General features: G+C 47.2%; 1 protein-coding gene across 1 annotated transcript in view; it reads right to left on the minus strand.

Annotated features, from left to right (window-relative positions):
- Positions 1 to 5,589: 5,589 nt before the first annotated feature.
- The window catches only part of LOC132349915 (uncharacterized), a 60,294-nt gene continuing 37,887 nt past the window's right edge, over positions 5,590 to 27,996 (minus strand). Inside the window, exons 20-27 of the mRNA XM_059898726.1 lie at positions 26,199 to 26,268; positions 25,703 to 25,924; positions 24,966 to 25,181; positions 8,828 to 9,043; positions 8,119 to 8,177; positions 7,531 to 7,616; positions 5,839 to 6,007; positions 5,590 to 5,678 (exon numbers count right to left, since the gene is read on the minus strand). Of these exons, the coding sequence (XP_059754709.1) occupies positions 5,619 to 5,678; positions 5,839 to 6,007; positions 7,531 to 7,616; positions 8,119 to 8,177; positions 8,828 to 9,043; positions 24,966 to 25,181; positions 25,703 to 25,924; positions 26,199 to 26,268 (1,098 nt within the window). The 3' untranslated portion in view covers positions 5,590 to 5,618. The remainder of the gene's footprint in view (positions 5,679 to 5,838; positions 6,008 to 7,530; positions 7,617 to 8,118; positions 8,178 to 8,827; positions 9,044 to 24,965; positions 25,182 to 25,702; positions 25,925 to 26,198; positions 26,269 to 27,996) is intronic.

Consider the following 27,996-nt stretch of genomic DNA (forward strand, 5'->3'; position numbering starts at 1 on the left):
TCTTTGTGCAATGGAAGTAACTTTGGTTCAAAGTTGTTATGAATATAATATGAATGAGGCTTGAGCAATAGTAATGTTATCGGCTGGAACAGAACTCAGGTGCAGCTGCTCATCGCTCAGAAGTCAATGTTCCAGAGACAAGGGTTGGTGGAAGAAGAAAGGTGCTTTATTCAGGAAGCTGGCAACGTGGGAAAATGGTGGACTAGTGTCCCCGAAAGCATCTCCCAGTTGCCAGTTAGAGGGAAAAGGGGTTTATAGGGAAAAGACGGGAAGTCTCTGGGCTGTGCAGGTGGGGGCTACATGCAGAGTAGCACAGTCAGCTCTGACCATCATCTTGACATTGGTCATGCAGTGGTGTGGTCAGTGTCATGTTGATTGTTTCCGGCACAGTTAATCTTCAAGTCCAGTGTTGGTTTGTTCCCGTTTCCTTGAGGCCAGTTCCTGGAATTGTGTAAGCCATTGGTTCAGGTCTGCTCAAGATGGAGCAGCTTATGTCATAGCTCCAGTCTGGTCATCATACAGTTGGCTCTCTCCTCTTGTAGCGGTTTTAGTATCTGCAAAACAAGTTAGGAATGTGTCTCTGACACTGTTACTTATGTCCTTGGGGAGGAACTAAAGGTTCTGTGACTGCTGTTGTCCTAATCGTGAACTGCTTGAACCTGTTGTTTTGTGACTCAGGGGAGGCCTGGGAGACTGCAGCTGTTTTACAAGCAAGAGGCAGGGGACATGGAAGGGCCCTGCAGGGTCCTGCTTGGTTCCAGCAACCGAGAGGTACAACTTTGTATGCAAGATGATGAGATGTAGTTTTGTTTATTAACAGGAACAAAAATAGTTTGGTCCTAAAGTAAAATGACCGATTGTTACAGCACCAGAAAGAGGATAGTGAAGGACACCACCTGAATGAATCTAGAAAGTTGTAGGAGATTGGTGGAAAGGGAATTGTATTGGTCTCAGCCGAAGGTGGCTCAGTTTTGATGTTTATTGCAGAGATTTTCAAAAAAGAGCTTATGGTTCTCTTAAGTATCAAATATTATATTGATGCAAAGCTGGAGTTTGGTTTTCTCTCTGTAAAAATGATATAATTTTTCGTGGAGCATTGGTCTCCTTAATAAGTGGTTGGAAAAGTTGTTCTCTAAATCTGCCTAAACAGCAGAGATTCTGTATCTCACAGGAAGAGCTTTCTGCCCCTAGTTGTGAATTCATCCGGCCGCCTTATTTTCTTGAAAATAAATGCACAGGGACTTCCCTGGTGGTGCAGCGGTTAAGAATCCGCCTGCCAGCACAAGGCACACGGGTTCGAGCCCTGGTCCGGGAAGATCCCACATGCTTTTAGAAACTAGAACACGGAGAGAGTGAGGTCATATGAAATTTGAAACGCTAAATATTGTCATAGTTTTAAGCAGTTTGAAGATTGCTGGAAGAAATGATTTGTCATTCATTCAAGTAATACGCATTTGATGAATACTTGCAAAAAGTAAACAATAAAAAATCCTCTAGAGCCCGCGAGCCACCACTACTGGAATCCACGTGCCTAGAGCCCATGCTCCGCAACAAGAGAAGCCACCGCATTGAGCAGCCGACGCACCACAACGAAGAGAAGCCCCCGCTCACCGCAACTAGAGAGAGCCCACGTGCAACAGCGAAGACCCAACGCAGAGAAAAATAAATAAATAAATAAATAAATGTATTAAAAAAAAAAAGAAAGAAAATAAATGCACAACAAAATTTCTGCGTTTCTGAGAAAGTTAAGCTTCCTTAAAAGTGTGTTCCTTTTGGTCTGGTTTTTTCTCTTTAAAGTGTAGTGTCAGGAATTCCCTGGCATTTCAGGGGTTAGGACTGTGCGCGTCCACTGCTAGATGCCTGTGTTTGATCCCTGGTCAGGGAACTAAGATCCCACAAGCTGCGTGGCGCGGTCGAAAAAACAGCAAAGACAAAATGATCATACTTTAGCCGTTAAACGAAGTCCAGGGCCTTTAGTTGCTCCTCAAGGGCTATCGGGTAATATTCTGAGCCACGTCCTTGGAGCTGTTTTGCAGAGACTGAAACCCCCAGCAGGTGGAAGAAGTTAACTGCATGCTGCCCACAAGCACGCAGACCCCAGACCCGTTGGAAGCAGAAGGCTGATGATGTTGAGTCCCCGCTACCTCACCACCGACCAATCAGAAGAATGTCCGTGAGCTGATCACGCACCCTGTAACCCTGTCTTCAACATGCAGCCCCTTTCTCTTTTCCCTATATAGTCCTCAAGCAAAACCTCAGGAGGGGAGAGTAGGTTCTTTGGGACGAGTCCACCTTCCCCCCTGGGCTGCCGGCTTCCTCAGTAAAGCCGTGTTTCCTTTTACCCAACACTTGTCTCTCAGTATTGGAGTCCTGAATGATGCAAGATCTGCCTCATCTTCTGCAGTTTTTCCTCCATGAAAAATAATTCAGGATTATTTTTCAGAGTTAAGAAATGTGGTTGGATAATCACAACGCCATTAAGCCACACCTCGTCGGGCAGCAAACAGGCGAAGCACGCTGGTAATGACCACACACATCATGACTGTGAGAAGACTTTCATCTTTATTATATTTCCCCCAAAGCTGCATTGCACGGTACTCTTTAATAATCTAAAATAACATACGAACTTGTTGAGACAAGTTAAAAACTTACGACTGAATTCCCACAATTCAGTAATGAGAACTAACAATGTACAAATTTATGCTTACAAGAATTGGGAGGAAATACCCACCTAGCTATAAGTAGAATGGAAATATTATGTAATAGATAAAATGTGTATTATGTAATAGATAAAACCAAAAATCTCTCTTGAAAATGTGAATAAAATTGTATATAGGTGTAAATATACAACAGCTGTAATACTCATCACAAAACTTGGTGGGAATAAGATGTTTCACAATGAAGACTATTTCAAAACTATTTAAAATACATCTATAAATATAAAATATAAAAATACAATAATTTTATAGGTGACATTTTCAAAATAAGCCAGTGAAAGTTAAGTCATCAGTCATGACCGTGTGGCTCTAATTATATATTTTAAAGTTATTCCCTCCTGTTCTGAGCCCCCTACACGCCACCTTCAAATGCTTCTAGACTGGGGCAAAGAAGTGTGTAAAAAATGGGACCTCCAGTGTTCATCCCAGGGGAGATTTGAATGAAATGATCTGAAAATTGGGGTGGTGCCTTCCAAAGGGATGGAACGTGACAGAACCCTGATTTCTTATTGTCCTGCCACAGACTCCTAGAAGCATGCCCCGCTCCCAGGAGTGTGACACGAAAACTCTCTTGAGCTCGTTCTGGAAGACGCTGGGTTCTTCCCGATCATCTGCACAAGAGGCTTCTCCCTCCCTTCCTCACGGCTGTCGTCAGCGTGTGGATTGACCTCCTGTGCAACATCCTCATCTCTCCTGGGCTCTGTGATCTGGAAGTAAGAGAAGGAGCAAGGACGTCAGATTTCAAAGTGGCAACTGTCCAGATACAAAGGTTTTCACATTCTTAGTTCTCACCAGAATTGAGACTCATTTATGATTGCAGTTTTATCTCAAATTCTCCATTCGGAGCCCCAATCCTGAACCATTCATTGTTTTCAAGTGCGATTCTTGGAGTTTGGTGAGCCTGACTGCAAAAACGACTGAATACACCTAAGGCCAGGCCCAGTCATCTGCTTTATAGCCAAGACTCCAGGTGATTCTGCTCAGGGAGCTGGCCTTTGGAGAATGCTGCTTTAGTCTTAACTCACCTTGGTCCTTTGGCACCACTTAAATTCTGAACTTGGAACCACACTACAGACATCACTGACCGGTCAGCATCGTGGACCAGGAGACCTGCTGCCTGTTCCCTAATGCTAATCCTGGATCCTAATGTCTAGTTTATTATTCATTTTTAATTGACTTATTTTCTTTATTTTATTTTTGGCTGCATTGGGTCTTTGTTGCTGCGCGTGGGCTTTCTCTAGTTGTGGTGAGCGAGGACCACTCTCCGTTGCTTCTCATGACGCGTCTCTTGTGGCGGAGCACGGGCTCTAGGCGCGCACAGGCTCAGTAGTTGTGGCTTGCGGGCTCTAGAGCACAGGCTCAGTAGTTGTGGCTCGCGGGCTCTAGAGCGCAGGCTCAGTAGTTGTGGCTCGCGGGCTGTAGAGCGCAGGCTCAGTAGTTGTGGCTCGCGGGCTGTAGAGCGCAGGCTCAGTAGTTGTGGCTCGCGGGCTGTAGAGCGCAGGCTCAGTAGTTGTGGCTCGCGGGCTCTAGAGCGCAGGCTCAGTAGTTGTGGCTCGCGGGCTGTAGAGCGCAGGCTCAGTAGTTGTGGCTCGTGGGCTCTAGAGCGCAGGCTCAGTAGTTGTGGCTCGTGGGCTCTAGAGCGCAGGCTCAGTAGTTGTGGCTCGTGGGCTCTAGAGCGCAGGCTCAGTAGTTGTGGCGCGCGGGCTCTAGAGCGCAGGCTCAGTAGTTGTGGCTCACAGGCTTAGTTGCTCCGCGGCATGCGGGGTCTTCCTGGACGGGGGCTCGAACCCGTGTGCCCTGCGTTGGCAGGCGGATTCTTAACCACTGAGCCACCAGGGAAGTCCCTGGATCCTAATGTTTAAATAATAGTCAGTCCTAGACTTGGTTAGTGTTATGGGCTGAATGTTTGTGTCCCCCCAAATTCTTATGTTGAAATCTTAAAATCTTAACCGCTAAGGGGCTGGTATTAGGAGGGTGGGGGTCTTTGGGAGGTTATTAGGTCATGGGGTAGAGCCCTCATGAATGAGATTATTGCCCTCGTAAAAGAGACTGTGGTCTGTTGTTTATAAGCCACGCAGTCTGTAGTATCTTGTTAGGGCAGGTCGAACGGACTAAGGCAGCTAGTTTGCAAGATTTCAACCAAATGTTTGCTCAATCCTCTGCCCACGTCTAGAACTCTAATGTGTCCATTGTAATAAGCCATGCTGAAGATGGCATTCCTTAACCTTCACTCGTTCTGATAAACCGTCTTGACCATAAAGTTGAGGGGGAAAAGGTGACTTGTACAAGAGGAATCATTGGTCCAGAAGCGGTGAGTCAGGGGAAATAAAGAGTCACAGGTGATCTGGCTGTAAGCAATTGGAAAGTAAATTTGGATGAAAATAAAGCTAGTCATAATTGGTCTTTTCTTATTGAACGTGTAGGCTGTTCCATCTAATGTCCTGTTTGTAGACATTTACTTTGTGGTAGGTAAATCCTAGAACCCATATCCCTGAGGGATGTAAGGCCAAAAATGAATTAAAAAGAGAAACTCGAAACACCGTATGTGGAAAAAAATCACCATCTCATCAAAGCTGTTATTTGGACCCAATTGCTTTGGGTGAAATGACTTCAGTGAGACCCATGCGTCTGTGACAGACTGGTTTCCCCGAGGTCTGGCGCCCACGGGCCCCACGGTGCTGGTGTGTGTGTGTGGCTGTGAGGCCGCGGCTGGGCGCTGAGTCGGCGTGTGGCTGTGTGCCCGGCTGGCCCCCTTCACAGCGTGAGAGGTGATGTGGGTCCAGCAGTGGGATTCCTCCGATTTCCTCAGTAAGCAACGCGTTCATTCCGCCCGCACCTTTGCGGACGCAGACCTACCTTTGCGCAGGCCGATGACCTCAGGCCTGCGTGGTCCTGGGACCTCTAGGGCAAGAGGGCGCGATCTCTTCCCCACACCCAGAGCTCTGGATCAAAAGCCTGGATCTGGAAAGACAAACAGCCCCTGGAAATGAGGATGACGCTGCCTCCCCGTGCCCCGCGTCCGGTTCTTTGTCGTCCGTCCCCAAGTCCCAGACCGAATCCCCCATGATCCCCACCTCCTCTCCGGCCCTGCCCCTCCCCCAGACCGCCACAGCCCACCCACCTGCTCGCACTCTTCCCGAGTGACCCTAGCGTTCCAGCCCATGGAACGGATGAACTGGAGACGCAGTTTGTGGAACAAGGGACGCTGGGAGCGGTTCTTTCCATAGAGGAACGAAAAGATGGCCTGTTTGGGGGCCTGGTTGTCCTCTTCCATGTCGTTGGCCACATAGCTGGGGAAAGACATCAGGTGGCTGTCATCAGCACAGGAAGGGCCTCCACTTGAGATCAGCTTCCCAGAAAAGAGGCGGGCTGAGCATCCTGACACGACCCACCCAGCCCTGCCCAGCGTCCCCGAGGGCCGCCCAGTCATCAAGGCGCCACTGCCAGGCAGGACCTTCGCAAGGGTGCCTCTCACACCTTGATGCCGGGGACAAAATCCAAACCCCCTGTTCCCTTCAACTTGTTGTATGTGCACACACCTCTCTCCCTATGTTGTAGGTGTATGTACAGTTCCTGAGGGCAGGCGCTGATCTGATCTATTTCTGCATTCATCCCTCTCCTACCAAAGGACACATTTAGGGCTTGGTTCATCTTGATGCATTAATTCAACAGCCTTTTGTGAATCTCTGTTCCCATCACCTCATATTCCCCAGCGTGTAGGGTGTACTTTATAAGGTTTCATTAGATGAATGAATGAATGAATGAATGAACATTTTATCTCGTAGCCAAATGCAATACTGATTACCTCGAAGACTCACAATAACAGACATTCGCAAAATGAAAAGAATTGTGCTGAGTGTTTTGGGAATGCATTGACATTTTGACAAGACCTGCCTTCCACATTGTGTCTAGTCTAATGGGACTGGGGAAGGGGAAGGGGGGAGATAAGAAATGACTGTAATGCAAAGCATCACATTCTAATACGATTTTAACTAAAGTGCCTCCGGGATGCAGAAGTTAGGGAGATCAGGCATCGTGAAGGTTTTGGTGTTTGAACCCACTTTAAGGATAGGGTCATTTTCTTCAGGTAAATGTGTGGGAAAGATCCCTGGACAGAAAAGCACAATAGGAACTTAGAGGGCAGGGTATTTGGAAGGAACAGTGACACAAAGGAATAAAGTATCAGGACAGTGTGATGGAGACTGCAGAGAGAGTTGAATTCCAACCCAGAACTCTGGCCTTGATTTGGCACGTAATTAGCCAATGACATTGTGTGACGCGGTCAGACCTGGGTTTTGGAAGGACATTCAGGCAGATAGAGCCGACTGGCTTGGGAGACGTGGAAGAAACATCAGTGGGGAGCATTTTCTACCAGGTCTGCGCTATGTGATAAGGGCCCCGATTGTGGCATTTGTCGTGGGAACGCAGAAACGGAAGATAATCACACTTGGTGCTGATGTGGGAAGACCCGAGACCGGAGAATCAGAACCGGAAACGTCTCAAGTCTATTTACTTGTGGGCAGGATGGTGTCAGTTCTTTCTTCCTCTCCTCTTAGGAAGGTTTCGTGTTTTGCTTTGTTTCGTTCAGTGTTTTAATTGACATTAGGGCAGTTTGTTTTGACAATGAATGGTATAAAAAACATAACTTCGTTTGAAAAAGAAACCACTCTACCGTAATCCTGTCATTTTCACAGCCAGAGTAAACGGTACAGAGGGGTTTAAAAAAATAGATGAAAGGTCAGAGCCCCAGGTCTCTCCCTGCGCCCTCCCAGGGTGTTGAATATTGATGGAGGGGACGGAGCAAGATACTCACAGAGCTATAAAGAAATGGATTCTCTGGAATTGCCAGGAGAAGAGCCCGGCCCGGCTGAAATAAGCTATCACCATCGACAGGAGATACTGATGGAAAGAGGGAAAAAAACGTAGGAGAAGCTTGCCAGAAAAGAGGCACATCTTCCACATCGTGGAAGAGGAAAAACAGTGGGATAAGGGAGCAGGGGACGAGGAATGGGTGGTGCCACTTGGAGAAGAGACCCCCGTGTTGGGTGAGCCTGATTATTTGGGGGAGGGTAGAGGACAGAAGGTCAGAGTTTGCGACGCTCCAAGGATGGGAGGCTGTGGGTTTGAGGGCGTGGACTTAGGGCCGCTGGCACTGGACGGTGTTTGATGAACCGGAGCCAAGGCGAGTCCCCAGGAGCTGAGAGGAGAGGGGACTTAGGCAGCAACCACCAAAGGGGCACACCTGGGGCTCAGATCCCAGAGGGGACCTCGAGGCCCCTGGAGGGAAGTGTTGACAAGGCATCAGGTTGGGAGGGGAGTGGAAACGTGGGTGTAGAAAGCACCCCGCGTGCCCACCCAGGACAGGCGCTGGAGCAGGAATCCATCTCAGTGGGGGACTTACCTTGTCAGATACTTGCAGGTTTTTGTCCCAGGCGAGGAATTTCCTAATGACGGGATCCTCTGTGAAAAGAGGGCAGATGTTTGCCAGTGGGAACAGGGCTGTCGTGGGAGCATTCCAGAGCCAAGAGGGAGAACCACGCCCCCCCTGGGGAAATGCCAAGATGTGGCCCAGGGTGAAGCTGATGGGAAGAGGGGAGGGAAGACCATTCACTGTGGGAGGAAAAGGGGTGACTCCCCTTCTAGGGGGGCCGAGTGACAGGGAGTGATGCCCCTTCATCATGCATTCACGTACCAGTGCAGAGGGCATGGAGTTACTCACAGCCAATTTCTCAATTGACAGTCACGTCAGGGGGCGAAGGTGGCTTGTGTTGCCCCCCACCCCCTCCCGCCGTCCCACGCCGGTAAGATTCAAAAGGCCAGTAAGAGCTAGAGTCTCAGGGGTACAGTTGAAACCAAGCGAACCTAATCCTGTATCATTTCTAAATCTAACCCAGTCTTGTATCATTTGTGAGTCTAACCTAATCCTGTATCATTTATGTGTCCCCTGTGTCCTTTATCCGTAGACAGTCCGCCAGGGACGGAGAGTGCACCAAGTAGCAGGGAATTCTTTTCCATTGGGAAAGTGTAGTCATTGGAAGTTTCTGTTTGTTTGTTTTTCAAGTATAGGATTGGAGGGTGCTGGGCGGTGGGTGGGTGGTGCTGGTCCTTACCGAGCATCCTGGTGAAGACCTCGTGGTGCTGAGGCAGCACTGAAGACACCCGCTGTCGCTTGAGCTTCATCTTGAGCCCACTCAGCGACTCCACGACCCAGGTGTCCTGGGCCTCAGTGGCCGGCTCGCCCTCCTCCTCCTCCTCTCTGAACGCCACTGACCTCTTCCTCTTAGAGCCAGGGCGCTGAGGCGGGGAGCTGCAGCCGGCCCAGGGGGCTGAGAAAAGACAAGAGACTACAATAGGACGTTCTCGTCTTGGGAATTCAGCCACTGGTGACCACCCAACCCCACCCCGACTCCGCCTCCCCCCCGAAACACCCCTACCCTTTTCAGTCGTATAGACCTCTGACCTTGCCCCAAGTCATCTTTCCATCTTTCTCTGTCCATATCTACCTATCCCTCCCCTGACTCATTTTGTCATTTTTCCAGCTTCCTGTCCTGAAAACTCTTTCTCATGGTAGATAATCTCTCCCACTAGGAAAAAAGAAGAAAAAGAACCCTCCCCTTGTTTCCTCTCTTCCCCTCTCTCATCCTTGGATCTCATCTCCTAACCCTCTTTCTTGCTTCCCAGGTTTTCCGTGTCCCCAGCTCCTGTCCTCTCCTCCCTCAATCCCTGGCTTTCCGAATGTCTCCCTTCTTTCATAGGCACCTGACGCAGGTGCTCCTTCCCGACCTCTGTACCCTTTCCTCCTTACTGGTCAAGCCTCTGAAATTCCTTCTCGTGCCAGCTCCCTCACCTGACGGTCCTGGGCTTTCTTCGTTGACAGTCACCTCCAGGGGGTACCCTGAGGAGCTGGGCTGGGAGTCCTGGTCCTCAACCTGGGAACTCGGTTGACGATTGGCCATGATTTCTCCCAAACTCTTCCCTTCCTCGACGCCTAGACTCTGCTTTGTCCCAACTCTTCTTCTGGACTTGGGCAAAACACAAGTGGTCGTCCCTTCTCCGAGCTGCGGGGCAACTGGCAGTGGAGAAAAGCTCTGGCGAGATGCTATTGTCCACCTCTGCTGCCGAGCGCCACGGAGTCTGGTCCTTCCAATCAGGAAGGTCGGAAGCCTGTGACATCATCATGGGTCATTCCAACCTGGCAGCCAGTTTGAATGAAAACACAAGTAACTGTCAGACCTATGTGTGCGCTTGTCCCAGAGATCAGGGGTAAATGGTATCTCCTGCCACTGACCCAACCTCTGCCCGTCCTCCAAAACCCCCCTCAAGGTGTCCGGACCCCTCTTTACCGCTTCCCAGCAGGTGCGCTGTCCTCTCCCTGCTGGACTCTCCCCCTCGCTCGCATTCCTTTTCCACGGCCTGGTGGGAGAGTGGGGAGAGGGACAAGGAAACTTAGGGGAAGCAGCAACGGTTAAGCCTTATAAGAGTGAGATAGGTATGTAAAAAAAGATCCCAGGTGCACTGACTGACTGGATTGAAAAGTTACGTTAAAACACGCAGTTTGGCAGAGCGCTTCTGCTCAATGTGTACTGGCACTGTGTTCAGAATTCTGTACTGGGGGAGCACACGTCCGCCACCCTCAGGCACCTTTGAGTCCAAGAGCCATTTTGAGAAGCTAAAATCAGAGAGAAGTACAGGTGCTCACGCACCCTTCAAAGGGGGTCTACAAACAAACACAAAACAACAAAAAAGGGCACCTTTGGATTTCACAAAGTCCGTGGATTGTCCAAAGCCTGCCCCTCGATTCCAATTAAGAAATTCTAGTCTACTTACCAAAATTTTTTTTTTTTTTAAACATCTTTATTGGAGTATAATTGCTTTACAATGGTGTGTTAGTTTCTGCTTTATAACAAAGTGAATCAGTTATACATATACATATGTTCCCATATCTCTTTCCTCTTGCATCTCCCTTCCTCCCACCCTCCCTATCCCACCCCTCTAGGTGGTCACAGAGCACCGAGCTGATCTCCCTGTGCTATGCGGCTGCTTCCCACTAGCTATCTATTTTACATTTGGTAGTGTATATATGTCCATGCCACTCTCTCACCCTGTCACATCTCACCCCTCCCCCTCCCCATATCCTCAAGTCCATTCTCTAGTAGGTCTGTGTCTTTATTCCCGTCTTGCCACTAGGTTCTTCATGACCTTTTTTTTTTTTCCCTTAGATTCCATATATATGTGTTAGCATACTGTATTTGTTTTTCTCTTTCTGACTTACTTCACTCTGTATGACAGACTCTAACTCCATCCACCTCACGACAAATACCTCCATTTCATTTCTTTTTATGGCTGAGTAATATTCCATTGTATATATGTGCCACATCTTCTTTATCCATTCATCCAATGATGGACACTTAGGTTGCTTCCATGTCCTGGCTATTGTAAATAGAGCTGCAATGAACATTTTGGTACATGACTCTTTTTGAATTATGGTTTTCTCAGGGTATATGCCCAGTAGTGGGATTGCTGGGTCGTATGGTAGTTCTATTTTTAGTTTTTTAAGGAACCTCCATACTGTTCTCCGTAGTGGCTGTATCAATGTACGTTCCCAGCAACAGTGCAGGAGGAGGGTTCCCTTTTCTCCACACCCTCTCCAGCATTTATTGTTTGTAGATTTTTTTTTTTTTAATGATTAATGGTTGTATTTATTCAACAAGGATTTATTACATGCCTGTGATATGCTAGAAGGCATTAGATATTAGGAAATACAAAGATTAATGGGACATAAAGTCTTTCCCTTCAATGAATTGTCATTCTAGTGTGACAAAGAGACAGAATGGAAGGATAGGAGACCAAACTCATTCACCAAACACTTACATGGATAACTACTATGTATCGGGAACTTTGTCAGGACCTGTGTGTACATCACATATACTTTTTAAATTAAAAATTATTATTTACATATATTTGCATCTATTTAAATAGATATACGATATATATATCATACATATAAAATACAATATATATCGTACATATAAAATATATATATCGTACATATAAAATACAATATATATATTGTACATATAAAATATGATATATATATAATATATATATTTGTTTATAATAGCTTCCAGTTGTTTTTTTTTTTTAAACATCTTTATTGAAGTATAATTGCCTTACAATAGTGTGTTAGCTTCTGCTTTATAACAAAGTGAATCAGTTATACATATACAATATGTTCCCATTTCTCTTCCCTCTTGCATCTCCCTCCCTCCCACCCTCCCCATCCCACCCCTCTAGGTGGTCACAAAGCACCGAGCTGATCTCCCTGTGCTATGCGGCTGCTTCCCACTAGCTATCTATTTTACATTTGGTAGTGTATATATGTCCATGACACTCTCTTACTCTGTCACATCTCACCCCACCCCCTCCCCATATCCTCAAGTCCATTCTCTAGTAGGTCTGTGTCTTTATTCCCGTCTTGCCACTAGGTTCTTCATGACCTTTTTTTTTTCCCCTTAGATTCCATATATATGTGTTAGCATACTGTATTTGTTTTTCTCTTTCTGACTTACTGCACTCTGTATGACAGACTCTAACTCCATCCACCTCACGACAAATACCTCCATTTCATTTCTTTTTATGGCTGAGTAATATTCCATTGTATATATGTGCCACATCTTCTTTATCCATTCATCCGATGATGGACACTTAGGTTGCTTCCATGTCCTGGCTATTGTAAATGGAGCTGCAATGAACATTTTGGTACATGACTCTTTTTGAATTATGGTTTTCTCAGGGTATATGCCCAGTAGCGGGATTGCTGGGTCGTATGGTAGTTCTATTTTTAGTTTTTTAAGGAACCTCCATACTGTTCTCCATAGTGGCTGTATCAATGTACGTTCCCAGCAACAGTGCAGGAGGAGGGTTCCTTTTTCTCCACACCCTCTCCAGCATTTATTGTTTGTAGATTTTTTGAGGATGGCCATTCTGAGTGGTGTGAGGTGATAACCTCATTGTAGTTTTGATTTGCATTTCTCTAATGATTAGTGTTGTTGAGCATCCTTTTCACGTGTTTGTTGGCAATCTTATATCTTCTTTGGAGAAATGTCCATTGAGGTCTTGTGTCCATTTTTGGATTGAGTTGTTTGTTTTTTTGATATTGAGCTGCGTGAGCCGCTTGTATATTTTGGAGATGAATCCTTTGTCAGTTGCTTCGTTTACAAATATTTTCTCCCACTCTGAGGGTTGTTTTTTTGTCTTGTTTATGGTTTCCTTTGCTGTGCAAAAGCTTTTAAGTTTCCTTAGCTCCCATTTGTTTATTTTTGTTTTTATTTCCATTTTTCTAAGAGATGGGTCAAAAAGGATCTTGCTGTGATTTATGTGATAGAGTGTTCTGCCTATGTTTTCCTCTAAGAATTTTCTAGTGTCGGGCCTTACATTTAGGTCTTTAATCCATTTTGAGTTTATTTTTGTGTTATGGTGTTAGGTAGTGTTCTCATTTCATTCTTTGACAGGTAGCTGTCCAGTTTTCCCAGCCCCGCTTATTGAAGAGGCTGTCTTTTCTCCACTGTATATTCTTGCCTCCTTCATCAAAGATAAGGTGACCATATGTGCGTGGGTTTATCTCTGGGCTTCCTATCCTGTTCCATTGATGTATATTTCTCTTCCCTAAAGTCTATTTCAATAAAGGTATGTACGTTGTTTTTTTAGACACAAGGCTATCGCACACTTAACAGACTACAGAATAGTGTAAACGTAAGTTTCTCATGCACGGGTACACCAAAAAATTCATGTGACTTGCGTTATGGCGGTATTTGCTTCATTGCAGTGTTCTGGAACTGAAGCTGCAATGTCTCTGAGCTGGGCCTGTATACCCAGAAGTGGGATTGCTGGATCATATGGAATTTTTATTTAAAAGATTTTGAGAAAACTCCATACTGTTTTCCACAGTGCCTGCACGATGTTATATTCCTGCCTACAATATGCAAGGGTTACGATTTCTCTACAACCTTGACAACTCTATGTTTAAAAGGAAAGAAAAAATTGTAGCCATTCCAGCAGATGTGAGGTAATATCTCATGATGATTTTGATTTGCATTTCCCGGATGATTAGTGACGTTGAGCACCTTTTCATGTACCTGGTGCTGTGTTAAGTATTCCTAACACACATACAGAGACACAAAGGGATAGAAGGAGTCTTTTGGAAGTGATGAGTATATTACCGTGATGGTGGTGATGGTATCACAGGTGTGTGCATATGTCCAAACTCATCAAGTTATACAAATTAAACCTGGGCTGGATTTTGTATATCAGTTATACGTAAATAAAGCTGTAAAAGCCCAGCAACAAGTGGTGTGTTTCCTGAGCCGGTGAAGCCCAGGTACATCTTTTCTCCTCTCCCAGGGGTGAACCCACCCAAGCAGCCATTGAACTTGGCTCACTTTCCGTTTCTTTAGTTTCCCCTTCTATTACTTTTGTGTTTTGCTTTGTTTTCAGATTACAGCTAAGTGCTTCCCTATTTGTAGCAGCAGTGATTCTGAGTTTGGCTCTGTCGTTTGAAGACTTTTGATGGTCTCTCCAAAGCGATTAAGTTTCTACAGAGCTAATCTCAGTTAGGTGAGAGGTGGCAGAGGATCTGGTTTGATAGTCTTTTCTTAGTCTTTTCTGTTCGTCTATTTGTCTACTTTGACAAGCTCAGATCAGTTAAGAATCTCTTGCCCAATGGGAGGAGAACGGCTCTTTAATCTCTAGACTGGTGAGTGTTTATTCCTGACCGATGTCTAAGACTTTAGAACTGAAGGTAAAAGTTCCATTTCTCTGTATGTCTGTGTGTCTGTAATTCAGAAAGGCCTTTACCTCTGACAGTGTGAGTATGTAATGTTTTTCTGCTTCTGGATCTATTAAAGTAGATTGTAGAGTCTCTTAAATTCAAGGGTTTCTGTCCTGATTGGCTTACAAAGATACAAATGTGCTTATAAAAATTATGTATCCCTAAAATTCTCAGAGAGAAAGGAATTTGAACTTCTGATACTTTAAATGTGCTAGAAAAGTATTCTTACGGAAATCAAGTCAGGGAATTCCCTGGCAGTGCAGTGGTTAGGACTCGGTGCTTTCACTGCCAGGGCCCGGGTTCAGTCCCTGGTCAGGGAACTAAGATCCAGCAAGCCTCTCGGTGCAGTCAAAAACACAAACAAACAAAAAAATCAACTCAGAAATTCAAAGACTTCAAGTTTACATAATTTAGGTAAATCTTTGGCAAATGAAGCTAGTTTAATAGTTTTGGTTTAATACAAAGTTACTCCTATCTTATTTATCATTATTAGGCATACATTGAAAACAATTCTACTTGGGTGTGTTCTTCCTAAATTTATATAGGTGTACCCATCAAATAAGCTAACATTACTTCTACTTAATATTTAAGGTTATGAAAAATGTAAATTTGTGTTTAGCCACATTTAATGATTCTTCTGACAAACTTTATGTCAACAGTAACTATGTTTTGTACTGTGTCAGCTTGTCGATACATTCCAAGATCTTTAGTTTACGTAAACCCTTGAACTGATACTAAATTGTGTTACTGACTGGCTAATCATTGGATACCGAGGTCATTTCTAAGCAAGACAGAAACCTGAAACGTTGATCACTAAGCATAATCTCAAGTTCTATGCTCTTGCTGCATATTTTTATTTGTTACCTAGAGGCTATATCTGTGGGTGTGTTAATGAATGTGTTTGTCTCTGGCACTTGGAGAAGTTGTGTAAGGGATGTTTGTGGCTTCGTAATGTTGTGTTACGTGTGTTCATGAGCTCTGCTAGCCTACAGTGCTGGTGTGTGATGGGCAGTTGTCAGTTATTCACTCCTAGTTTTCTTTGTGCAATGGAAGTAACTTTGGTTCAAAGTTGTTATGAATATAATATGAATGAGGCTTGAGCAATAGTAATGTTATCGGCTGGAACAGAACTCAGGTGCAGCTGCTCATCGCTCAGAAGTCAATGTTCCAGAGACAAGGGTTGGTGGAAGAAGAAAGATGCTTTATTCAGGAAGCTGGCAACGTGGGAAGATGGTGGACTAGTGTCCCCCAAAGCATCTCCCAGTTGCCAGTTAGAGGGAAAAGGGGTTTACAGGGAAAAGACGGGAAGTCTCTGGGCTGTGCAGGTGGGGGCTACATGCAGAGTAGCACAGTCAGCTCTGACCATCATCTTGACATTGGTCATGCAGTGGTGTGGTCAGTGTCATGTTGATTGTTTCCGGCACAGTTAATCTTCAAGTCCAGTGTTGGTTTGTTCCCATTTCCTTGAGGCCAGTTCCTGGAATTGTGTAAGCCATTGGTTCAGGTCTGCTCAAGATGGAGCAGCTTATGTCATAGCTCCAGTCTGGTCATCATACAGTTAGCTCTCTCCTCTTGTAGCGGTTTTAGTATCTGCCAAACAAGTTAGGAATGTGTCTCTGACACTGTTACTTATGTCCTTGGGGAGGACCTAAAGATTCTGTGACTGCTGTTGTCCTAATCGTGAACTGCTTGAACCTGTTGTTTTGTGACTCAGGGGAGGCCTGGGAGACTGCAGCTGTTTTACAAGCAAGAGGCAGGGGACACGGAAGGGCCCTGCAGGGTCCTGCTTGGTTCCAGCAACCGAGAGGTACAACTTTGTATGCAAGATGATGAGATGTAGTTTTGTTTATTAACAGGAACAAAAATAGTTTGGTCCTAAAGTAAAATGACTGATTGTTCCAGCACCAGAAAGAGGATAGTGAAGGACACCACCTGAATGAATCTAGAAAGTTGTAGGAGATTGGTGGAAAGGGAATTGTATTGGTCTCAGCCGAAGGTGGCTCAGTTTTGATGTTTATTGCAGAGATTTTCAAAAAAGAGCTTATGGTTCTCTTAAGTATCAAATATTATATTGATGCAAAGCTGGAGTTTGGTTTTCTCTCTGTAAAAATGATATAATTTTTCGTGGAGTATTGGTCTCCTTAATAAGTGGTTGGAAAAGTTGTTCTCTAAATCTGCCTAAACAGCAGAGATTCTGTATCTCACAGGAAGAGCTTTCTGCCCCTAGTTGTGAATTCATCCGGCCGCCTTATTTTCTTGAAAATAAATGCACAGGGACTTCCCTGGTGGTGCAGCGGTTAAGAATCCGCCTGCCAGCACAAGGCACACGGGTTCGAGCCCTGGTCCGGGAAGATCCCACATGCTTTTAGAAACTAGAACACGGAGAGAGTGAGGTCATATGAAATTTGAAACGCTAAATATTGTCATAGTTTTAAGCAGTTTGAGGATTGCTGGAAGAAATGATTTGTCATTCATTCAAGTAATACGCATTTGATGAATACTTGCAAAAAGTAAACAATAAAAAATCCTCTAGAGCCCGCGAGCCACAACTACTGGAACCCACGTGCCTAGAGCCCATGCTCGGCAACAAGAGAAGCCACCGCATTGAGCAGCCGACGCACCACAATGAAGAGAAGCCCCCGCTCACCGCAACTAGAGAGAGCCCACGTGCAACAGCGAAGACCCAACGCAGAGAAAAATAAATAAATAAATAAATAAATAAATAAATAAATAAATGTATTAAAAAAAAAAAAGAAAGAAAATAACTGCACAACAAAATTTCTGCGTTTCTGAGAAAGTTAAGCTTCCTTAAAAGTGTGTTCCTTTTGGTCTGGTTTTTTTCTCTTTAAAGTGTACTGTCAGGAATTCCCTGGCATTTCAGGGGTTAGGACTGTGCACGTCCACTGCTAGAGGCCTGTGTTTGATCCCTGGTCAGGGAACTAAGATCCCACAAGCTGCGTGGCATGGTCGAAAAAACAGGAAAGACAAAATGATCATACTTTAGCCGTTAAACGAAGTCCAGGGCCTTTAGTTGCTCCTCAAGGGCTATCGGGTAATATTCTGAGCCACGTCCTTGGAGCTGTTTTGCAGAGACTGAAACCCCCAGCAGGTGGAAGAAGTTAACTGCATGCTGCCCACAAGCACGCAGACCCCAGACCCGTTGGAAGCAGAAGGCTGATGATGTTGAGTCCCCGCTACCTCACCACCGACCAATCAGAAGAATGTCCGTGAGCTGATCACGCACCCTGTAACCCTGTCTTCAACATGCAGCCCCTTTCTCTTTTCCCTATATAGTCCTCAAGCAAAACCTCAGGAGGGGAGAGTAGGTTCTTTGGGACGAGTCCACCTTCCCCCCTGGGCTGCCGGCTTCCTCAGTAAAGCCGTGTTTCCTTTTACCCAACACTTGTCTCTCAGTATTGGAGTCCTGAATGATGCAAGATCTGCCTCATCTTCTGCAGTTTTTCCTCCATGAAAAATAATTCAGGATTATTTTTCAGAGTTAAGAAATGTGGTTGGATAATCACAACGCCATTAAGCCACACCTCGTCGGGCAGCAAACAGGCGAAGCACGCTGGTAATGACCACACACATCATGACTGTGAGAAGACTTTCATCTTTATTATATTTCCCCAAAAGCTGCATTGCACGGTACTCTTTGATAATCTAAAATAACATACGAACTTGTTGAGACAAGTTAAAAACTTACGACTGAATTCCCACAATTCAGTAATGAGAACTAACAATGTACAAATTTATGCTTACAAGAATTGGGAGGAAATACCCACCTAGCTATAAGTAGAATGGAAATATTATGTAATAGATAAAATGTGTATTATGTAATAGATAAAACCAAAAATCTCTCTTGAAAATGTGAATAAAATTGTATATAGGTGTAAATATACAACAGCTGTAATACTCATCACAAAACTTGGTGGGAATAAGATGTTTCACAATGAAGACTATTTCAAAACTATTTAAAATACATCTATAAATATAAAATATAAAAATACAATAATTTTATAGGTGACATTTTCAAAATAAGCCAGTGAAAGTTAAGTCATCAGTCATGACCGTGTGGCTCTAATTATATATTTTAAAGTTATTCCCTCCTGTTCTGAGCCCCGTACACGCCACCTTCAAATGCTTCTAGACTGGGGCAAAGAAGTGTGTAAAAAATGGGACCTCCAGTGTTCATCCCAGGGGAGATTTGAATGAAATGATCTGAAAATTGGGGTGGTGCCTTCCAAAGGGATGGAACGTGACAGAACCCTGATTTCTTATTGTCCTGCCACAGACTCCTAGAAGCATGCCCCGCTCCCAGGAGTGTGACACGAAAACTCTCTTGAGCTCGTTCTGGAAGACGCTGGGTTCTTCCCGATCATCTGCACAAGAGGCTTCTCCCTCCCTTCCTCACGGCTGTCGTCAGCGTGTGGATTGACCTCCTGTGCAACATCCTCATCTCTCCTGGGCTCTGTGATCTGGAAGTAAGAGAAGGAGCAAGGACGTCAGATTTCAAAGTGGCAACTGTCCAGATACAAAGGTTTTCACATTCTTAGTTCTCACCAGAATTGAGACTCATTTATGATTGCAGTTTTATCTCAAATTCTCCATTCGGAGCCCCAATCCTGAACCATTCATTGTTTTCAAGTGCGATTCTTGGAGTTTGGTGAGCCTGACTGCAAAAACGACTGAATACACCTAAGGCCAGGCCCAGTCATCTGCTTTATAGCCAAGACTCCAGGTGATTCTGCTCAGGGAGCTGGCCTTTGGAGAATGCTGCTTTAGTCTTAACTCACCTTGGTCCTTTGGCACCACTTAAATTCTGAACTTGGAACCACACTACAGACATCACTGACCGGTCAGCATCGTGGACCAGGAGACCTGCTGCCTGTTCCCTAATGCTAATCCTGGATCCTAATGTCTAGTTTATTATTCATTTTTAATTGACTTATTTTCTTTATTTTATTTTTGGCTGCATTGGGTCTTTGTTGCTGCGCGTGGGCTTTCTCTAGTTGTGGTGAGCGAGGACCACTCTCCGTTGCTTCTCATGACGCGTCTCTTGTGGCGGAGCACGGGCTCTAGGCGCGCACAGGCTCAGTAGTTGTGGCTTGCGGGCTCTAGAGCACAGGCTCAGTAGTTGTGGCTCGCGGGCTCTAGAGCGCAGGCTCAGTAGTTGTGGCGCGCGGGCTCTAGAGCGCAGGCTCAGTAGTTGTGGCTCGCGGGCTCTAGAGCGCAGGCTCAGTAGTTGTGGCTCGCGGGCTCTAGAGCGCAGGCTCAGTAGTTGTGGCTCGCGGGCTCTAGAGCGCAGGCTCAGTAGTTGTGGCTCGCGGGCTCTAGAGCGCAGGCTCAGTAGTTGTGGCTCGCGGGCTCTAGAGCGCAGGCTCATTAGTTGTGGCTCGCGGGCTCTAGAGCGCAGGCTCAGTAGTTGTGGCTCGCGGGCTCTAGAGCGCAGGCTCAGTAGTTGTGGCGCGCGGGCTCTAGAGCGCAGGCTCAGTAGTTGTGGCTCGCGGGCTCTAGAGCGCAGGCTCAGTAGTTGTGGCGCGCGGGCTCTAGAGCGCAGGCTCAGTAGTTGTGGCTCGCGGGCTCTAGAGCGCAGGCTCAGTAGTTGTGGCTCGCGGGCTCTAGAGCGCAGGCTCAGTAGTTGTGGCTCGCGGGCTCTAGAGCGCAGGCTCAGTAGTTGTGGCTCGCGGGCTCTAGAGCGCAGGCTCAGTAGTTGTGGCTCGCGGGCTCTAGAGCGCAGGCTCAGTAGTTGTGGCTCGCGGGCTCTAGAGCGCAGGCTCAGTAGTTGTGGCTCGCGGGCTCTAGAGCGCAGGCTCAGTAGTTGTGGCTCGCGGGCTCTAGAGCGCAGGCTCAGTAGTTGTGGCTCGCGGGCTCTAGAGCGCAGGCTCAGTAGTTGTGGCTCGCGGGCTCTAGAGCGCAGGCTCAGTAGTTGTGGCGCGCGGGCTCTAGAGCGCAGGCTCAGTAGTTGTGGCTCGTGGGCTCTAGAGCGCAGGCTCAGTAGTTGTGGCTCGCGGGCTCTAGAGCGCAGGCTCAGTAGTTGTGGCGCACGGGCTTAGTTGCTCCGCGGCATGCGGGGTCTTCCTGGACGGGGGCTCGAACCCGTGTGCCCTGCGTTGGCAGGCGGATTCTTAACCACTGAGCCACCAGGGAAGTCCCTGGATCCTAATGTTTAAATAATAGTCAGTCCTAAACTTGGTTAGTGTTATGGGCTGAATGTTTGTGTCCCCCCAAATTCTTATGTTGAAATCTTAAAATCTTAACCGCTAAGGGGCTGGTATTAGGAGGGTGGAGGTCTTTGGGAGGTTATTAGGTCATGGGGTAGAGCCCTCATGAATGAGATTATTGCCCTCGTAAAAGAGACTGTGGTCTGTTGTTTATAAGCCACGCAGTCTGTAGTATCTTGTTAGGGCAGGTCGAACGGACTAAGGCAGCTAGTTTGCAAGATTTCAACCAAATGTTTGCTCAATCCTCTGCCCACATCTAGAACTCTAATGTGTCCATTGTAATAAGCCATGCTGAAGATGGCATTCCTTAACCTTCACTCGTTCTGATAAACCGTCTTGACCATAAAGTTGAGGGGGAAAAGGTGAATTGTACAAGAGGAATCATTGGTCCAGAAGCGGTGAGTCAGGGGAAATAAAGAGTCACAGGTGATCTGGCCGTAAGCAATTGGAAAGTAAATTTGGATGAAAATAAAGCTAGTCATAATTGGTCTTTTCTTATTGAACGTGTAGGCTGTTCCATCTAATGTCCTGTTTGTAGACATTTACTTTGTGGTAGGTAAATCCTAGAACCCATATCCCTGAGGGATGTAAGGCCAAAAATGAATTAAAAAGAGAAACTCGAAACACCGTATATGGAAAAAAATCACCATCTCATCAAAGCTGTTATTTGGACCCAATTGCTTTGGGTGAAATGACTTCAGTGAGACCCATGCGTCTGTGACAGACTGGTTTCCCCGAGGTCTGGCGCCCACGGGCCCCACGGTGCTGGTGTGTGTGTGTGGCTGTGAGGCCGCGGCTGGGCGCTGAGTCGGCGTGTGGCTGTGTGCCCGGCTGGCCCCCTTCACAGCGTGAGAGGTGATGTGGGTCCAGCAGTGGGATTCCTCCGATTTCCTCAGTAAGCAACGCGTTCATTCCGCCCGCACCTTTGCGGACGCAGACCTACCTTTGCGCAGGCCGATGACCTCAGGCCTGCGTGGTCCTGGGACCTCTAGGGCAAGAGGGCGCGATCTCTTCCCCACACCCAGAGCTCTGGATCAAAAGCCTGGATCTGGAAAGACAAACAGCCCCTGGAAATGAGGATGACGCTGCCTCCCCGTGCCCCGCGTCCGGTTCTTTGTCGTCCGTCCCCAAGTCCCAGACCGAATCCCCCATGATCCCCACCTCCTCTCCGGCCCTGCCCCTCCCCCAGACCGCCACAGCCCACCCACCTGCTCGCACTCTTCCCGAGTGACCCTAGCGTTCCAGCCCATGGAACGGATGAACTGGAGACGCAGTTTGTGGAACAAGGGACGCTGGGAGCGGTTCTTTCCATAGAGGAACGAAAAGATGGCCTGTTTGGGGGCCTGGTTGTCCTCTTCCATGTCGTTGGCCACATAGCTGGGGAAAGACATCAGGTGGCTGTCATCAGCACAGGAAGGGCCTCCACTTGAGATCAGCTTCCCAGAAAAGAGGCGGGCTGAGCATCCTGACACGACCCACCCAGCCCTGCCCAGCGTCCCCGAGGGCCGCCCAGTCATCAAGGCGCCACTGCCAGGCAGGACCTTCGCAAGGGTGCCTCTCACACCTTGATGCCGGGGACAAAATCCAAACCCCCTGTTCCCTTCAACTTGTTGTATGTGCACACACCTCTCTCCCTATGTTGTAGGTGTATGTACAGTTCCTGAGGGCAGGCGCTGATCTGATCTATTTCTGCATTCATCCCTCTCCTACCAAAGGACACATTTAGGGCTTGGTTCATCTTGATGCATTAATTCAACAGCCTTTTGTGAATCTCTGTTCCCATCACCTCATATTCCCCAGCGTGTAGGGTGTACTTTATAAGGTTTCATTAGATGAATGAATGAATGAATGAATGAACATTTTATCTCGTAGCCAAATGCAATACTGATTACCTCGAAGACTCACAATAACAGACATTCGCAAAATGAAAAGAATTGTGCTGAGTGTTTTGGGAATGCATTGACATTTTGACAAGACCTGCCTTCCACATTGTGTCTAGTCTAATGGGACTGGGGAAGGGGAAGGGGGGAGATAAGAAATGACTGTAATGCAAAGCATCACATTCTAATACGATTTTAACTAAAGTGCCTCCGGGATGCAGAAGTTAGGGAGATCAGGCATCGTGAAGGTTTTGGTGTTTGAACCCACTTTAAGGATAGGGTCATTTTCTTCAGGTAAATGTGTGGGAAAGATCCCTGGACAGAAAAGCACAATAGGAACTTAGAGGGCAGGGTATTTGGAAGGAACAGTGACACAAAGGAATAAAGTATCAGGACAGTGTGATGGAGACTGCAGAGAGAGTTGAATTCCAACCCAGAACTCTGGCCTTGATTTGGCACGTAATTAGCCAATGACATTGTGTGACGCGGTCAGACCTGGGTTTTGGAAGGACATTCAGGCAGATAGAGCCGACTGGCTTGGGAGACGTGGAAGAAACATCAGTGGGGAGCATTTTCTACCAGGTCTGCGCTATGTGATAAGGGCCCCGATTGTGGCATTTGTCGTGGGAACGCAGAAACGGAAGATAATCACACTTGGTGCTGATGTGGGAAGACCCGAGACCGGAGAATCAGAACCGGAAACGTCTCAAGTCTATTTACTTGTGGGCAGGATGGTGTCAGTTCTTTCTTCCTCTCCTCTTAGGAAGGTTTCGTGTTTTGCTTTGTTTCGTTCAGTGTTTTAATTGACATTAGGGCAGTTTGTTTTGACAATGAATGGTATAAAAAACATAACTTCGTTTGAAAAAGAAACCACTCTACCGTAATCCTGTCATTTTCACAGCCAGAGTAAACGGTACAGAGGGGTTTAAAAAAATAGATGAAAGGTCAGAGCCCCAGGTCTCTCCCTGCGCCCTCCCAGGGTGTTGAATATTGATGGAGGGGACGGAGCAAGATACTCACAGAGCTATAAAGAAATGGATTCTCTGGAATTGCCAGGAGAAGAGCCCGGCCCGGCTGAAATAAGCTATCACCATCGACAGGAGATACTGATGGAAAGAGGGAAAAAAACGTAGGAGAAGCTTGCCAGAAAAGAGGCACATCTTCCACATCGTGGAAGAGGAAAAACAGTGGGATAAGGGAGCAGGGGACGAGGAATGGGTGGTGCCACTTGGAGAAGAGACCCCTGTGTTGGGTGAGCCTGATTATTTGGGGGAGGGTAGAGGACAGAAGGTCAGAGTTTGCGACGCTCCAAGGATGGGAGGCTGTGGGTTTGAGGGCGTGGACTTAGGGCCGCTGGCACTGGACGGTGTTTGATGAACCGGAGCCAAGGCGAGTCCCCAGGAGCTGAGAGGAGAGGGGACTTAGGCAGCAACCACCAAAGGGGCACACCTGGGGCTCAGATCCCAGAGGGGACCTCGAGGCCCCTGGAGGGAAGTGTTGACAAGGCATCAGGTTGGGAGGGGAGTGGAAACGTGGGTGTAGAAAGCACCCCGCGTGCCCACCCAGGACAGGCGCTGGAGCAGGAATCCATCTCAGTGGGGGACTTACCTTGTCAGATACTTGCAGGTTTTTGTCCCAGGCGAGGAATTTCCTAATGACGGGATCCTCTGTGAAAAGAGGGCAGATGTTTGCCAGTGGGAACAGGGCTGTCGTGGGAGCATTCCAGAGCCAAGAGGGAGAACCACGCCCCCCCTGGGGAAATGCCAAGATGTGGCCCAGGGTGAAGCTGATGGGAAGAGGGGAGGGAAGACCATTCACTGTGGGAGGAAAAGGGGTGACTCCCCTTCTAGGGGGGCCGAGTGACAGGGAGTGATGCCCCTTCATCATGCATTCACGTACCAGTGCAGAGGGCATGGAGTTACTCACAGCCAATTTCTCAATTGACAGTCACGTCAGGGGGCGAAGGTGGCTTGTGTTGCCCCCCACCCCCTCCCGCCGTCCCACGCCGGTAAGATTCAAAAGGCCAGTAAGAGCTAGAGTCTCAGGGGTACAGTTGAAACCAAGCGAACCTAATCCTGTATCATTTCTAAATCTAACCCAGTCTTGTATCATTTGTGAGTCTAACCTAATCCTGTATCATTTATGTGTCCCCTGTGTCCTTTATCCGTAGACAGTCCGCCAGGGACGGAGAGTGCACCAAGTAGCAGGGAATTCTTTTCCATTGGGAAAGTGTAGTCATTGGAAGTTTCTGTTTGTTTGTTTTTCAAGTATAGGATTGGAGGGTGCTGGGCGGTGGGTGGGTGGTGCTGGTCCTTACCGAGCATCCTGGTGAAGACCTCGTGGTGCTGAGGCAGCACTGAAGACACCCGCTGTCGCTTGAGCTTCATCTTGAGCCCACTCAGCGACTCCACGACCCAGGTGTCCTGGGCCTCAGTGGCCGGCTCGCCCTCCTCCTCCTCCTCTCTGAACGCCACTGACCTCTTCCTCTTAGAGCCAGGGCGCTGAGGCGGGGAGCTGCAGCCGGCCCAGGGGGCTGAGAAAAGACAAGAGACTACAATAGGACGTTCTCGTCTTGGGAATTCAGCCACTGGTGACCACCCAACCCCACCCCGACTCCGCCTCCCCCCCGAAACACCCCTACCCTTTTCAGTCGTATAGACCTCTGACCTTGCCCCAAGTCATCTTTCCATCTTTCTCTGTCCATATCTACCTATCCCTCCCCTGACTCATTTTGTCATTTTTCCAGCTTCCTGTCCTGAAAACTCTTTCTCATGGTAGATAATCTCTCCCACTAGGAAAAAAGAAGAAAAAGAACCCTCCCCTTGTTTCCTCTCTTCCCCTCTCTCATCCTTGGATCTCATCTCCTAACCCTCTTTCTTGCTTCCCAGGTTTTCCGTGTCCCCAGCTCCTGTCCTCTCCTCCCTCAATCCCTGGCTTTCCGAATGTCTCCCTTCTTTCATAGGCACCTGACGCAGGTGCTCCTTCCCGACCTCTGTACCCTTTCCTCCTTACTGGTCAAGCCTCTGAAATTCCTTCTCGTGCCAGCTCCCTCACCTGACGGTCCTGGGCTTTCTTCGTTGACAGTCACCTCCAGGGGGTACCCTGAGGAGCTGGGCTGGGAGTCCTGGTCCTCAACCTGGGAACTCGGTTGACGATTGGCCATGATTTCTCCCAAACTCTTCCCTTCCTCGACGCCTAGACTCTGCTTTGTCCCAACTCTTCTTCTGGACTTGGGCAAAACACAAGTGGTCGTCCCTTCTCCGAGCTGCGGGGCAACTGGCAGTGGAGAAAAGCTCTGGCGAGATGCTATTGTCCACCTCTGCTGCCGAGCGCCACGGAGTCTGGTCCTTCCAATCAGGAAGGTCGGAAGCCTGTGACATCATCATGGGTCATTCCAACCTGGCAGCCAGTTTGAATGAAAACACAAGTAACTGTCAGACCTATGTGTGCGCTTGTCCCAGAGATCAGGGGTAAATGGTATCTCCTGCCACTGACCCAACCTCTGCCCGTCCTCCAAAACCCCCCTCAAGGTGTCCGGACCCCTCTTTACCGCTTCCCAGCAGGTGCGCTGTCCTCTCCCTGCTGGACTCTCCCCCTCGCTCGCATTCCTTTTCCACGGCCTGGTGGGAGAGTGGGGAGAGGGACAAGGAAACTTAGGGGAAGCAGCAACGGTTAAGCCTTATAAGAGTGAGATAGGTATGTAAAAAAAGATCCCAGGTGCACTGACTGACTGGATTGAAAAGTTACGTTAAAACACGCAGTTTGGCAGAGCGCTTCTGCTCAATGTGTACTGACACTGTGTTCAGAATTCTGTACTGGGGGAGCACACGTCCGCCACCCTCAGGCACCTTTGAGTCCAAGAGCCATTTTGAGAAGCTAAAATCAGAGAGAAGTACAGGTGCTCACGCACCCTTCAAAGGGGGTCTACAAACAAACACAAAACAACAAAAAAGGGCACCTTTGGATTTCACAAAGTCCATGGATTGTCCAAAGCCTGCCCCTCGATTCCAATTAAGAAATTCTAGTCTACTTACCAAAATTTTTTTTTTTTTAAACATCTTTATTGGAGTATAATTGCTTTACAATGGTGTGTTAGTTTCTGCTTTATAACAAAGTGAATCGGTTATACATATGTTCCCATATCTCTTTCCTCTTGCATCTCCCTTCCTCCCACCCTCCCTATCCCACCCCTCTAGGTGGTCACAAAGCACCGAGCTGATCTCCCTGTGCTATGCGGCTGCTTCCCACTAGCTATCTATTTTACATTTGGTAGTGTATATATGTCCATGCCACTCTCTCACCCTGTCACATCTCACCCCTCCCCCTCCCCATATCCTCAAGTCCATTCTCTAGTAGGTCTGTGTCTTTATTCCCGTCTTGCCACTAGGTTCTTCATGACCTTTTTTTTTTCCCCTTAGATTCCGTATATATGTGTTAGCATACTGTATTTGCTTTTCTCTTTCTGACTTACTTCACTCTGTATGACAGACTCTAACTCCATCCACCTCACGACAAATACCTCCATTTCATTTCTTTTTATGGCTGAGTAATATTCCATTGTATATATGTGCCACATCTTCTTTATCCATTCATCCGATGATGGACACTTAGGTTGCTTCCATGTCCTGGCTATTGTAAATGGAGCTGCAATGAACATTTTGGTACATGACTCTTTTTGAATTATGGTTTTCTCAGGGTATATGCCCAGTAGTGGGATTGCTGGGTCGTATGGTAGTTCTATTTTTAGTTTTTTAAGGAACCTCCATACTGTTCTCCATAGTGGCTGTATCCATGTACGTTCCCAGCAACAGTGCAGGAGGAGGGTTCCCTTTTCTCCACACCCTCTCCAGCATTTATTGTTTGTAGATTTTTTGAGGATGGCCATTCTGAGTGGTGTGAGGTGATACCTCATTGTAGTTTTTTTTTTTTTTTTTTTTTAATTATTATTTATTTATTTATTCATTCTTGGCTGTGTTGGGTCTTCGTTTCTGTGCGAGGGCTTTCTCCAGTTGTGGCAAGAGGGGCCACTCTTCATCGCGGTGCGCGGGCCTCTCACTGTCGTGGCCTCTCTTGTTGCGGAGCACAGGCTCCAGACGCGCAGGCTCAGTAGCTGTGGCTCACGGGCCTAGTTGCTCCGTGGCATGTGGGATCTTCCCAGACCAGGGCTCGAACCCGTGTCCCCTGCATCGGCAGGCAGGTTCTCAACCACTGCGCCACCAGGGAAGCCCCCTCATTGTAGTTTTGATTTGCATTTCTCTAATGATTAGTGTTGTTGAGCATCCTTTTCACGTGTTTGTTGGCAATCTTATATCTTCTTTGGAGAAATGTCCATCGAGGTCTTGTGTCCA

Source organism: Balaenoptera ricei, chromosome 15 (assembly GCF_028023285.1).
Source record: "Balaenoptera ricei isolate mBalRic1 chromosome 15, mBalRic1.hap2, whole genome shotgun sequence".
NCBI classification, from domain to species: Eukaryota; Metazoa; Chordata; class Mammalia; order Artiodactyla; family Balaenopteridae; genus Balaenoptera; species Balaenoptera ricei.